A 13943-nucleotide genomic window follows, 5' to 3' on the forward strand; every position below is an offset into this window, starting at 1 on the left:
GGAACACTTCTGGGTAGAATTCCTTAACCTCCCATCAGGAAAGGACCATCAAGTGAAGACTGAGGCAAAGAGACTCATTACTAAAAATACAAAGCAACAGAACAAACTCCAGACATGTTTTTCAATTTAAGTGTTTTCTGAGAAGTTGGTTTCCATGTGGTATAAGCACCAATAAACAATAAACCCATGTTGGTGTTCTCTACCCTTATGGTTCATTATGCCAAGGACAGGATAGTATAAAATTTCTACTTTCTGTTCTCCTGCCAAAATCACTGAACCATCTCTCTCCCTCTTCAGGATGTCGCATGTACTTCAGTTTGAGGATAAAACCAGAAAAGTGAAAGACGCAAGCATGCAAGATTCAGATACATTCGAAATCTATGATCCTCGGAATCCAGTGAATAAGAGAAGACGAGAAGAAAGCAAAAAGCTGATGAGAGAAAAAAAAGAAAGAAGATAAAACAACAGTAATGTTTAACTAGAACTAGCTAGAAATGTTCCTGTAATAAATGGCCTCATAACAGCCATTGTTCCCAACAGCATCACTTATAAGGGTGTGAAAAGAAGTATTTTCAAACCTGTTGTCTGGTTTTGAAGAACAGTTATCTTGTTATGTAAATTGTGGAATGATTTAAGCAAATGTTTTTGTTTACCAATACATGCTTTTCCCCCATTTGAACTTTTATATTGCTAAATCTGAAATAAAATAACTTTCCTGCCAGTTTACATGTTAACTATTTGTAGACTGTGCCAGCCTGTGTGTATCTCTTTATCCTAAATATATAAAGGCTTTGTTTTCAATATTTTTTTTTATAAGAAGTTCTTGCAAGAGAGAGTATTTAAGGGAAACATCCCTGGCATTCTGTTACCACATTACTGAACTTGGAATGTAATAAAAAAATACATAATATAAAGATTGATTTTTTTGTTGTTGTTGTTTTGGATCTAAGTATCTAAAAATAGCCACATCAGTAAGACTCAGTAGCCCCATGCCATAATGCTTGAGGATTCCCCAAGGGAATATTCTCACCTTCATCTAAGCCAGCACCTGGGTTTTATAAGTGTAATCAAGACATTAATACACTGAGTTGTATCAGCCAAACTTTACTGCACACACTGGCTGATACAGGGCTACCAGTCTACTCCCCTGCCCTTCTCGGCATAGCAACAGCAGGAGAACATGCAGAGTTCCCATTCTAGCAAGAGAACTAACTCATAAAGAATTTAGCCTTGTTGAAAACCACTCATACTGGTTATTTACTATATGTTATCTTTTTTTTTACCCAGTTTTTCTGGAATCCGAATCCTCAAATTATACCACAGGCTGACTTTCAGTTACCTAATAAAACCTCGCCAGCCACATTTTTTTCAGATAGTGTCTCATTGACTCTCTTTTCCCAAATGTAATCCGACAGACTTTCTCTAGAGCACTTGTTCTCAAACTGTAGTCCCCAGTATTACACTGCAGTGGCAACAGTATCACTTGGAGACATGTTAGAAATGCAATCTATTGCCATATTCCCCCCCACCACCACTCTACCTCAAGATTATTGAATCTGAAACTTCAAACCGAGAGGATTTTTTTTACACAGATTGCTGGCTTCACTGCAGTTGATTCAATCTTTGGAGCATGGCAATATCTAGTGAAGTTAAAGATATGAATATCCATTTATCCAAAAATTCTAATCCCAGGTCTGTCTCCTAAAGAAATTCTCACACATTGCTCAAGGAGACCTGTACTAAGTATATATTGAAGCATCAACAAAAGAATGGATAACTAAGTTGTTGTATATCCATACTATGGAATACTATGTAGTGAAAATCAATAAGCAAGAGTTATATGTATGAGCTTATCTTAAAAATAATGTGAAGAAAGGGAACCATCTATATAAAAATTTAAAACACAACACAGCATTCTATTTTGTTTAATGATGTACACGATTAGCAAAAGTATAAAAACATGAATGAGAATAGTGATTACCTCTGAAGAGGCAGAAGTATAGGGGCTTCATTTGTGTTTGTAATGTTTCATTTCTTAAGGGAGATGTTAGGTACTCAAACCTCATTATATTCTCTCTATATTCCAGTATGCCTGAGATATTTCATATTTTTTCCTTTATGAGCATATCTAGAACCTGAGGTGAGAAGACAGAAGGACTCCTAGTAGTAAAAAGAACACTTTCTTTTTTGCTTCAGAAATAGGAGAAAGTTTCAAAGAGAAGGAGAGGGATATGATAGTGGTATTCGAGGAAAACATCAACCCACTCAAAAGCAGGGTGATTAGACACAAACCCACGAAAATACAAGCCAGTGTTCAGAAGTGTGCCCAGTCTTCCCCTCACCACAATATCAGTTGTTTTACAGATATTCACAAAGCAAATTATGTTTTCCAAACTCACAAAGTTTCTGTTAGTCATTCAGAAATACATTAGCACTGGATTCGTTTATACCGTATAATCCTATAGGTTTCTTTCTGTTTCTACTTGAATGTGTCCATCTTTAAGAACAGATGGGACCAAAGGCCTCCAGGGCACAAGCCAGAAGAATAGTATTTGTAGGTGTAAAAATATAACTGAGTGACAAAATTAAACCCTCAAGTTGGTTGATGCTCCTTATCCTGCTTGAACCATAAAGAGCAGAAAAATCTGAAATTTTACAGAGATTAGAATCCCATCTGAAAATTTCACCATGATAATAAAATTCACTTAGAAATTAACTGAATCAAAGCAATAACAGTTTTTTAAAGCTTGAGAATATAGTTAAATAATCTATTAAATATGGTATTAAATGTGCTTGTAATAAAATCTTTGGCATAGCAGAGGAATGTTTGTCCCCCCCAAAAAAAATCAATTCAAAGACAAAAAAATAAAAAAACATAAGAAAATTAGGCTTTATAATTCATTCTTAATTTTAAATTTATTTGCATTTACTTTTCTTTTCTGTGTCTTGCCTTAGGGATGTCACCCTGAAACAGTGAAATCTATCAGCATTTCTTGTTGGTTGTCTATCACAATCCCAGACCTTCTGGAGACCAAAGAGAAAAGTGGGGGGTTGTGGGGGTAGGGAAGGAAAAAATGAAGCAAGATGGGATGGGGGGGCACCTGGGTGGCTCAGTGGGTTAAGCCTCTGCCTTCAGTTCAGGTCATGATCTTGGGGTCCTGGGATCGAGCCCCCCATCAGGCTCCCTGCTCAGCAGGGAACCTGCTTCCCTCTCTCTTTCTGACTGCCTCTCTGCCTACTTGTGATCTCTGTCTGTCAAATAAATAAATAAATAAATCTTAAAAAAAAAAAAAAAGATGGGATTGGGAGGGAGACAAACCATAAGAGACTCTTAATCTCACAAAACAAATTGAGGATTGCTGGGGGTGGAGGGTGGTGTAGAGAAGGTGGTGGGGTTATGGACATTGGGGAGGGTATGTGATACGGTGAGTGCTGTGAAGTGTGTAAGCCTGATGATTCACAAACCTGTATCCCTGGGGCAAATAATATATGTTAATAAAAATAAATAACAATAAAAAAAAAAAGAAAAGCAACTCCTGGCAATTTTCTTCTCATTTTCTGACTAGCCATTTTTTCACTTTGGTTAAAGCTTTTGGCAAGGTTGAAGTTAAACCTTACCCTAGATCTCTCCTTTCTCAGTAGGTAATTGAAGTAAATGCAGATCTCTAGAATTTTTAATGGTGTAATATCAAAACACATATTGTCACATGCCTGAGCTTTCTTTAAGCTCTGAAGCCACACAGTAATATATCTGCTGCATTTCAAAATGGGGACAGCATAGAACAAGGTCAGTAAAATGTGTGAGGTGAGTGGTTTGCTGCTGTTGTTTTTAGAACAAGTTCAATAAGCTACGGTGTCCTTATCAAACTACCAAGTTTCTTGATAGGATCTGACGTGTGAGGTACATAAACCTGTTCTGTTGTATCAGTGTGGCCTGTATGGAAAAGGTTAGATGAATGCAGAATATTGCCCAAACATGCTGTTTAATCTTGGTGATAACAAGGAAAAAAAAATAGAGGTGTGAAGTGAGTTACCATTGAGGGTTGTATCAGCATAAGCAATTTGTATGTACGGGGTGTAAAGAAGTTAAGAGGGGTTACATTCTTTAACACTGTCATTCACAAAAAAAAAAGGGGGGGTCTGGCTCCTCTATGGTTTTGACTCGGTTCCAATGACTTTATACAGTTTATCAGGTGCTACCACTTCTGCTTACTAGAAAGCAGGAAGTTTTCCTGCCACACATATATTTTATCTTCTTGATTTACCTTTTAATGAAAAGAAGTGAAACTGAAGCCATATTTTAAAGAAATCCTTTCTAAGAAGAATTTGATGAAATTTTAATTCCAAGAACACCAAATCTAATGGAGATGGATATTAGAAGTCCCCTGCTTATAGAAAGAATACTCATTTATTCCCCCAAATCCCCCTCACCAAAGCCCTACAGGATATCTTTGTCACAGGTGCTAAGAGTTTCATTAATCCCTGTGCAGAGTTATTTTCAGTGGTGTACTGGTAAAATGGAAAGAAACAAAAAACCCTGATTTGTAGCATTTGCAGATTTCCATGGTTTAAATACCACAGCTGACTTCAAGCCACCAAAGGAAGCCCCAATATACAACTGGTTATTTTTCCCATTCTGTTTCACAGTGAGCTAAAAGCTTATATAGTAACTCTTGCACGGGCACCAAAGAACTAACAAAAGCTTTTAAACTTTTTCCAAGAACACAATCTTCATGTGTATTTCTATTTTATGTGATTACTTCACGTAATTTGGTCAAGTTCTAAGTTCTAGTAACATCCGCATACTATGTTTTTATGACTAGTTTGAATCTTTAGATTCTCTTTCAACAAAGTTTTCCAAAGCCACTTGGCTCATGTTTATTTTTCCCTCTGCCTGTCATTTTTGCCTCAGTCATATGTCCAACTCAAGAAGCAACCACATCTCACAGAAAAAAAGTAGGGGGGAGGAAGTAAGGAAATGTAATTACAGTTCTTTGAATTATTTCTTATAAGTGATAACATACCAATTCATCATTTAATTTTTTTGAAGGTATTTTGGGTTGGGAATAGAGAATCCTACCTGGAGAGAAAAGAAGACTGGTTTCTAATTAAAATGCAGACAGGAGTCTGGTCTCTCTCCACATCTGCTGGAAATTATTCCTTTAAGGTTAGATCATGGTATTAATTCATGTTACTTGTTCAGCAAAAACAACTTCTAGAGGCTTTCTCCTCAGCACCAGTCACAAAGAAGGTATTCTTGGTCTTTTAGGAAATTATAGCCTTTCATCTTCATGATGCCAAAAATAGATAATTGTTGCTAAAGTTCTGATACTTTTTATTAATTAAAATAGTTTCGAGAGCAGGAAACTCTTAAGTGAGTTTCCCATTTTTTTCTGCATTTAATCTAGTTGGAGGTTTAATATTCAAAATTTTAATTGAAGGGTATCATGTATAGAAAATAAATGACTAAAGTAGAATATATTTTATGGTTAATTTTCAAGAGTTATGAGTACACTTAAAATTTGTGAGTTTCCTTTTTTTTTTATGAACATATAATGTATTATTTGCCCCCGGAGTACAGGTCTGTGACTCATCAGTCTTACACAATTCACAGCACTCACCATAGCACATAGCCTCCCCAGTGTCCATCACCCAACCAACATATCCCTCCCCAACCCCAGCAATCCTCAGTTTGTTTTGTGATAATAGTTATACTTCAGTGTTCAGAACCCCTCAACGGTTCCCCCATTTAATTCAGAGTAAAAGCCCACATACTCACAGTAGCTACCAGACTCTAGATAACTGCCAGCCCTCCCCCATAACCTCTGATCTCCTCTCTCATTATCCTCCCCCTTGTTCACTTATGCCAGCCACACTAACCTTCCTGCACTTCCTCAAATGAGCCAGGTGTGATTCACCTCAGTGCTTTGTACTGAATGAGCCCTCCATCCGAAACACTCTCCTCAAGATGTCCAAATGAATATGGTGAGTGCTGTGAAGTGTGTAAGCCTGACGACTCACAGACCTGTACCACTGGGGCAAATAACACATTATATGTTAATAAAAATCATTAATTTAAAAAAAAAAAAAAAGATGTCCAAACGGCTAACTCCCTCAGCTCCATCAAGTTCCTTCAAATGGCACTTTTTCAATGAGGCCTACAGTTACCATTCTACTTTAAAATGCAACCCATCCCCTCCCCATGTGCTCAATCTTTCTAAATTTCCGTCTCCCATTATATTCAACAATACGATAAACACCTAAGCACTTTGCTTTATTCATGTATTTAACTCTAGCAAGCAACCTATGTAGCAGGGGCCCTTGCTATCATTTCACAGATGAAAAAACTAAGCCTTACAGAGGTTTCTTACTTATTATCATCCAATCTCCTACCCTTGAGTGCCTTACCTGAGGGCAAGAATTTTTGTCAGTCTGGTTTACTATTATTCTACTGCCTAGAACCATGTTTAACAAATAGTAGACACTTAATACTTGTTGAATGAATAAATCAAGCAGTACATTTTAAAAAGCATGCAATATAATGTTATTCCATATTTTATCATTTAATATCCCCACCATTTCACAGAGTTAGAACACTTCTACACTAAAATGAAAGAAGGATTCAACCTCAGTTCAGGGACAGCACTAAGAGTTGAATAAATTTAGCTTTAAAAAAAACCTTACTACATTGTCTTTTTCTCATTTTAACCTAAGGCACTTTGTCTCAATGGACATTGATCCACAGACCAGTTTTGAGAAACCACATTTCTTTAGGGAAACACATTTCTACCCATATTCCCTGAGTACCTGCTCTTTTTTTCCATTAGGTTTTTGTTTTTTTTGTTTTTTTTGTAAGATTTTATTTATTTGACAGAGAGAGAAATCACAAGTGGGCAGAGAGGCAGGCAGAGAGAGAGGGGGAAGCAGGCTCCCTGCTAAGCAGAGAGCCCAATTCGGGGCTCTATCCCAGGACCCTGAGATCATGACCCAAACCGAAGGAAGGGGCTTAACCCACCGAGCCACTCAGGTGTCCCTCCATTAGTTTTTTTTATTTAAGTTCAACTAATGAATATATAGTGTACTATTCATTTCAGAGGTAGAGTTCAGTGATTCATCGGTTTTATGTAATACCCAGTGCTCATTACATCACGTGCCCCCCTTAATGTCCATTGCCCAGTTACCCTATCCCTCCAGTAACCCTCAGTTTATTTCCTATGACTAACCATGAAAAGACTCTTAATCATAGGAGTACCTGCTGTTTATAGAAAGTAATATCTAACGCCCAAGATTAGAAAGAACTGAGGGCCAACATGTAATGTGTAGAAAGTAAGGCTATAAGGTTTCAGAACTGCAACTGATTTAATGGGTAAATGATATAACCTCCTAATATCTGTTTTCTTTTCTCCCACATGGGAACAATAACAGCTGCCTTTCCTACCTAGCTGACACAGTCAAAAGAAAGAATAGACAAGAAAACTGGGCTCTTACAAAGCTTATAATGATAACAGAAAAATTTAATGAATAATTTATGCCAAACACTCTTCAAGGCACTTTATCTATAGTAACTTGTTCAATCCTTATAAACAACTCTATAGAGTAAGCTCTATTATTATTTCCATTTTACAAATGAGGAGGAGATCTGAAGCTTAGAAAAGTTAAATAATTTGTCCAGGTCACACGGTAGAGGAGCTAGAATTCAAAACAAGAGTGACTCCCAGAGTTTCTGACCTTGATAACTAGGATACCATGCCTCTCATTCCATAAGCCAGATTGTTTTATGGTATAGGTTATACTGACCTACAGAGTTTATCATCTAGTGAGGCAAAAGGGGAAGACAATTCCCAAAAATAAAATACAACAGTGATTTCATTTGAAATGAATTATGTATGTAAAAATGCTGGTATGAACCAAAATTTTAGTTTGGTGGCATTAATCTAGAACTGCTTCATGGCAGAGGCAATTTTGACCATAATTTGGAAGGAAGGGAGAACATGGCATCAAGAAGACAGGTCATGCTTCAGGTGGAGAGGACACTGTGCAGACAAGCTATTAAGATAAATGCAGGAGACAGCAATGTGTCTACCTAATGCCAAAACATCTGGTCAATTCAGTTAAAAAAAAAATCTCTATCAATGTAGTGAATTTCTTCAGTCAATCCAGATGTTTGGCATCTTGTAGACAAAACATCCAGATGATTAACTGAAAATTTGACAGAGTTGACTGGATTAACCAGATGTTATAGCATTGTATGGACATGGTGTCAGGACATTTGCTTGGCTGGAGTGGAGTCCAGCTGTAAAGGAGATAATAGCCCAGGCAATGAAGGGGACTTTGGAGCAGAGGACCTGGAGCTTAGATTTGATGCAACTGGGAGCTGCTGGAGGAGGAGTGTGATGGAAATGATGCTTCAGGAAGAGGATTCTAACAACTCTGAGAAATTTAAAAAAAAAAAAAAATGGTGAGAGGAAAAGTTGTAGACAGGAAAGAGGATGTTAGGAGAGTGCAGGTGTGTGTGAGGTAATTAGAGCTTGGACCAGAATCAGGCTTGGGAAAGCAACAGGAAGGAGAGGATCTGAAAAACATTACAGAAAAAGAACAGGAAGTCATGATGGCTAGACAAGGGAGTGAAACTGCACATCACCCTAAGGTTAGAAGTGCTGAGGCCTGGGAAAGCAGCTGCCTTCAGCCTCAACACAGTAGTAAAGCAAGAGGGGATCCCCAAGAGACTCGTTCCCTCAACCTCTATTTCAGAGGCCATAGCCAGGCCCATAGGCAGAGGGAACTTGAATGACAATCAGTCTCTCATCCTCAAATGTTTATGAGCCACCTACACTGATTTCCCTTCAAGTCCAATTTAATAAAAGGATTGAGAATGCTGGATTCAAGTTGTCAGGTAGACATGATTTCAGTGAAAAGCCTAAAAAGATGGTATTTTAATGGTATTTGCTTTCATATAGCATATAATGTAAACTTAAGATATATACGGGTATGAGTAAATTAGATGAATTGAGATTATGAAATTTATACAACACATATATTACTTGACAGACATTCTAAAAGCCTATTAACAGAAACAAATTAATGGCTGAATCCAAGAAGGTGCAATATATTTTTTTAAATCCTTAATTTATGAAACCTTGGAATATTCAACCCTTAGTTTAGATATTTTGCAGATTTTTTTAAATTCCAAGTATCTTACTTGATAAGAATCAAGTTTATAAGCAGACACAAATTCCAATCTGTTAGATTCAAACTATGCTAGTAGTATAATAGCTTGCTCATGTGTATTAAAAAAAAATATTCTAAATATCCACACAATTCGGGGTTTTACAAAGTTGCAGTGTCAAATATTTACTGCCCCAGGCTTATCAGCCTACACACCCAGGTTTTCTTCAACTACTTCCTTGTTCATTTCAACAGAGAAAGAACCTTCCATAAAAGTTAATCTCTCTTTGTTCATGGTTTGGTACAAAACTGAGAATCAATCTCTATCTCTCTCTTCCTTCCCCCCTCCTCTAATCAGAGGAATAAAACAGAATGTTAGATCATAAATGTATGAACGTGTTTCAAAATCACCCTGGAGGAGGCAGGGCGTCAGGACACTTGTTAAAATCAGTTTCCCAGGTCTGAGAAATGAGGAGTCCATTGATCTGAGGTAGGATCCCAAGAAGCTACTGTTTTTAGCTTGATTCTTAACAAAAGTTCTCCCAACTAATGCTGATGTCTGTTTACTGAAAATTGTACTTAGATGTGCTGCCCTAAAGCAGAAAGGTTGAGAATGGAAAACAACTATTGGACATGTGAATCCAAAATGGTTAAAACAGATCTAACTTTTCTTTTCTTAACCCAAGAAATCACATCCCTCATTATTCCTTTATGTAATAAGCTCCAAGTAAATTCATTTGTCCTTTGATGTGCAGAATTTCCCACAGAAACAACATAAAGTCAAGTACACCTGTGCAATCAACCTGAGCAGTCTAGAAGGCAAGGAGGGCAGCTTGTCTGTTCTCAGTTCACAGCACTTCCCACTAGAGCCCTTCCTGAACACAATGTTTACATGATAGGGAAATGTAACAAACGATCTTGGTAAATCTCTCTAGGGCTCCAAGGCTAAGTGAGTCACTTATTTATCAAACAGAAAAAAAAAAGCAGTTGAGTTCACTGAAACAATGGGTAATTTATCCAGGTATTTAATACATTTTTTTAAGATTTTATTTATTTATTTGACAGAGATCACAAGTAGGCAGAGAGGCAGGTAGAGAGAGAGGAGGAAGCAGGCTCCCTGCTGAGCAGAGAGCCCGATGTGGGTGATCCCAGGACCCTGAGATCATGACCTGAGCTGAAGGCAGAGGCTTTAACCCACTGAGCCACCCAGGCGCCTCCAGGTATTTAAATATAACCTTCCCACAGCCACCATTTTATAAGAAATGCCTTGAAATTAGTAGATAGCTAATTGATTATGCAAAAGGTAAATCAGTGAAATGTTCCCCATCATAATATCGAGATTAGAGTGTTTGTTCTTTACATATAATCTCTCAGGTGCCACTTCTTTGGCAGCACCAACTATACTATCGTACAAGAAAGATTAACAGATTTTTTTCCAGTACTATAACTCCATTTGCCTTAAAATCAACTCATTCCCTTAAATCTTCTTCCAAGGATATATGGCAGAAAGTAAATTGGGAGAATTTTGTTAGAAGTCATCATTACCTAAGGTGTCACAATTGAAAGTCAACTTTACTTTTTATGTGCTTCAAATGATGCTTTTGAAACACATCAAGGATATTACAAATAAGCCAAGTGGTTTGGACTTCAGCAGCAATTCTTTCCCACTTATCCATTCTCCTGCCACTTTCAAATCTCATCTAGCAACCACAGAAAATGATCTCATGCCCAAGTGGGAGAGAGTCAGGATAGGATAAGATTGCAAAAGAAAACATTCACAAATTTTCAAAACACAGAAAACACCTGCATTCTGATGCAGGCTAAAACAGAGAGAAAGATTTATTTCCAGGATCTCCTTCTTATCACCCACATCAAAATATCAACCTTCAAGACCTCCATCTTAACCACAGTATTGATAAGGGTAAAATAATAAACATATTCTCTTTAGAGTATTTCACTGATTCCATAGCTTTGATTTTATTTATAGCATTGAAATGCCCTTTGAGTACTGTACTTTTTTCCCTCAGGGCCATTACTAGCCCATATGGTACATTTGTGTGAATTAGAAAAAGGCACTCATTCCCCAAGGCACTTTACTTCCACATGTCAGAAAATTGTGATAACATACTGACTTTGTTTGAACAAGACACTTCACCACATCTGCAAGAAAAACTGAGATGATAAATATCAAATCTAGGTTGCTAGTGATGTGAATCATGTCCCCTTATTCAGGGTACCCTTGTGCAATGATCAATGGCACAACCTCGAGAGACAGCTCTTCCTTCTCTCCGCTCTCACTGCCAGGCTTCTCCATGTGCTAGCCAACTCAAGTGGTCCTGAGAACCTTACTGAAACTCTAGTACAATCATCACTCATGATATTCTTCCTGCCAAATTTAAATCTACCTTCTTGGAATTCTTCCCTCCTACTTCTAATCCTGATTTCTCTTTCTCCCTTTCCTCTATCAATTCTTGTTCTGTTTCTGTTTCCCTTGGGCTCTGTTCTCAGGCTCTAGTTCTGAGGAATCTGGTCAATATTCCCTGAGATAAGATGGCCTTTGGAGCTAAGGCATTTTGCAGGTGGAAGCTAAAAGGACTGCCTATTCCATACAACTTAGCCTTTACCATGTCACTGCATCCCATAGCAAATATCCCATTAAATACTTGGCTTCCTATAAAACTTGGGGCACAGGACTCTAGATTCAGTGACAAGACAATAACCTGCGATTTAAGCTATGAGATGGAGAGGCCCATGACTTGTTCAGGAAATGGATCTGGAAGTTCAGACCCTACAGTAATGAAACAGACTTCTGTAAGCCACTCTCCAGGATCACAGCTCTCTGCCTCTGGCCTCCCAACATTCTGCAGCACTCTGAGAAAGATGATTCTTCACCAAGCCTACAATTCAATAGCCACCAAGATGAAGAACAAAGACATTCTCTGCAGCCCCGTAAGCTGTATGAGTAGCTAAAAAGTGTCTCTCCACAGGCTAGGGACAGTGCCAAGTTTAAGAATGAGATCTTCATGCCCTACCAGGCTGGGGGAAAATCGTGTTCCTGAATGACATTCTACTATGTATGGTCCTTGACCTGCCTCCAGATCCTGGGTAAACCCTCTCTGTATGCATAATGTAAGAAACTATTTAGTGCCTCTCTTTAAAGAAAACCTTCTCTCTGCTAATATGCTAGTATGGAAAACATACTCTCTCTCCCCTCTTCTCTCTCCTTCTCCCTCCTTTAAATAATGTAAGACTATGTCTCCTGAACTTACTGGAAAGAACTACATGAAGAGGCGGCCCATTTCAAAATCCATGGTGACCAAAGAAGTCTTCCAGCACCTGAACACCCATTCCCTTTGCCTTGTATCTATCCCACATTATCCTCACTGTTGGTGAGTAAAACCGGTCCCATCAATAGGGGAAAAAATGTTTTGTTTTGTTTTTCTACAAGTGCACTTTTTCTCCAACCATCTTAGGTACAAAAAAATGAAATAAACATTGACCTAAAAATGTTAAAGTGCCTTCAAGAACCAAGCAGTATTTTTCCCCCTTTTTGGCCAATATGATGCAGGCAAGGTCTGACATTTTCAGTGAAGTGTAAAATTACGCTAGGGCTAAAAAAATAACCTTAGTGGCCACTGGCCTGACATGAGTCTGGTCAAACCTTAAGGAAACTCTTCCAAGATAGGAATTAGATGCTTCAAAATTTGTTGGAATATGGTCAACAGAAAAATAAAATTTCAAAACCTGGTTTACTTGCTTGAAGGACCTCCATGAGGTAGACTCTATACAGGAAACAATTCCATCTTCCAGAGTGAATATTCACTCATTTTCTTTTCCAGCCAGGAGTTTGTAAGAAGCCAGCAGGCAATGCAGCCATGTGGTAATATCCTTCCCACTGCCAAGATGGATTAATGCTGGGAGAGCTTACAACTGGTGAGTAATCAGTAGTGCTTGCAGACCCTCCAAGATCCCCAAGGTGTGATTATTTTCATACGTAGATTTCTGTCATCATCCTCCAAAGGGTGCTTTGTCATTTCCTTACTCTTCCCTCACTGGACTCTCAAGCCCACGTTACAAGGACGACATAGTTTCCAAGTCATTGCCAATCTCCTTCTCAAACCAACTTGGTGAGCACTTGAGAGACACTGCTAAAATGTGAAGGCTATATTAACAAAATTATACTAGTTTTTTTTTTAATGATTCCGGAAAGGTATAAAGAGTTGTTTATTAAAATAGGATTTAGAACCCAACTCTCCTCTAGGCCCACTGATGTGGTTATTATGCACCTAGTTAATCCTCAGGTTGATATTAAGGTGTCAAGGAACTATTAAGATCTCAGGCTACGAATAACCAAATTGAAACAACCACTCCGGGACACACAGGTGGCTCAGTTGGTTGAGCATCCAATTCTTGATTTCAGCTGAGATCATGACCTTAGGGTCATGAGATGAGCCCTGCATTAGGCTCCCCCCTCAGCAGGGAGTCTGCTTGGGATTCTCTTTCCCTCTGCCCCTCCCTCTGCTGGTGTGTGCACCTGTCTCTCTCTCTAAAAAAATAAATCTTAAAAAAGAAGACCCCAATTAGATAAGATGTGAGTTTTCAAACTCGTTGCTCTTTGCGTATTTTAGCATTTACCATCATTCATTACTAAGTTTCTCTTGACCACCACCTCACTCTTTGACTTGGATTCAACCCCACTATGGGAATAAACAAGCCTCTGAAATGAGACATCTCACATCAAAAGAACTCATATTCTGCAGGCATAGAGCCTTATGTTC

General features: G+C 38.2%; 1 protein-coding gene across 2 annotated transcripts in view; it reads left to right on the forward strand.

Moving 5' to 3' along the window:
• LOC111156910 (CWC27 spliceosome associated protein homolog) overlaps window positions 1-721 on the forward strand; it is a 200224-nt gene extending 199503 nt beyond the window's left edge. For both annotated transcript variants that reach the window (XM_022518040.1, XM_022518039.1), the window contains one exon: window positions 298-721. In XM_022518040.1, the coding sequence (XP_022373748.1) occupies window positions 298-460 (163 nt within the window). In that variant the 3' untranslated portion in view covers window positions 461-721. The remainder of the gene's footprint in view (window positions 1-297) is intronic.
• The last annotated feature ends 13222 nt before the right edge of the window (window positions 722-13943 follow it).

Source organism: Enhydra lutris, unplaced genomic scaffold (assembly GCF_002288905.1).
Source record: "Enhydra lutris kenyoni isolate GAN:26980312 unplaced genomic scaffold, ASM228890v2 scaffoldscaffold50, whole genome shotgun sequence".
Taxonomy (NCBI): Eukaryota; Metazoa; Chordata; class Mammalia; order Carnivora; family Mustelidae; genus Enhydra; species Enhydra lutris.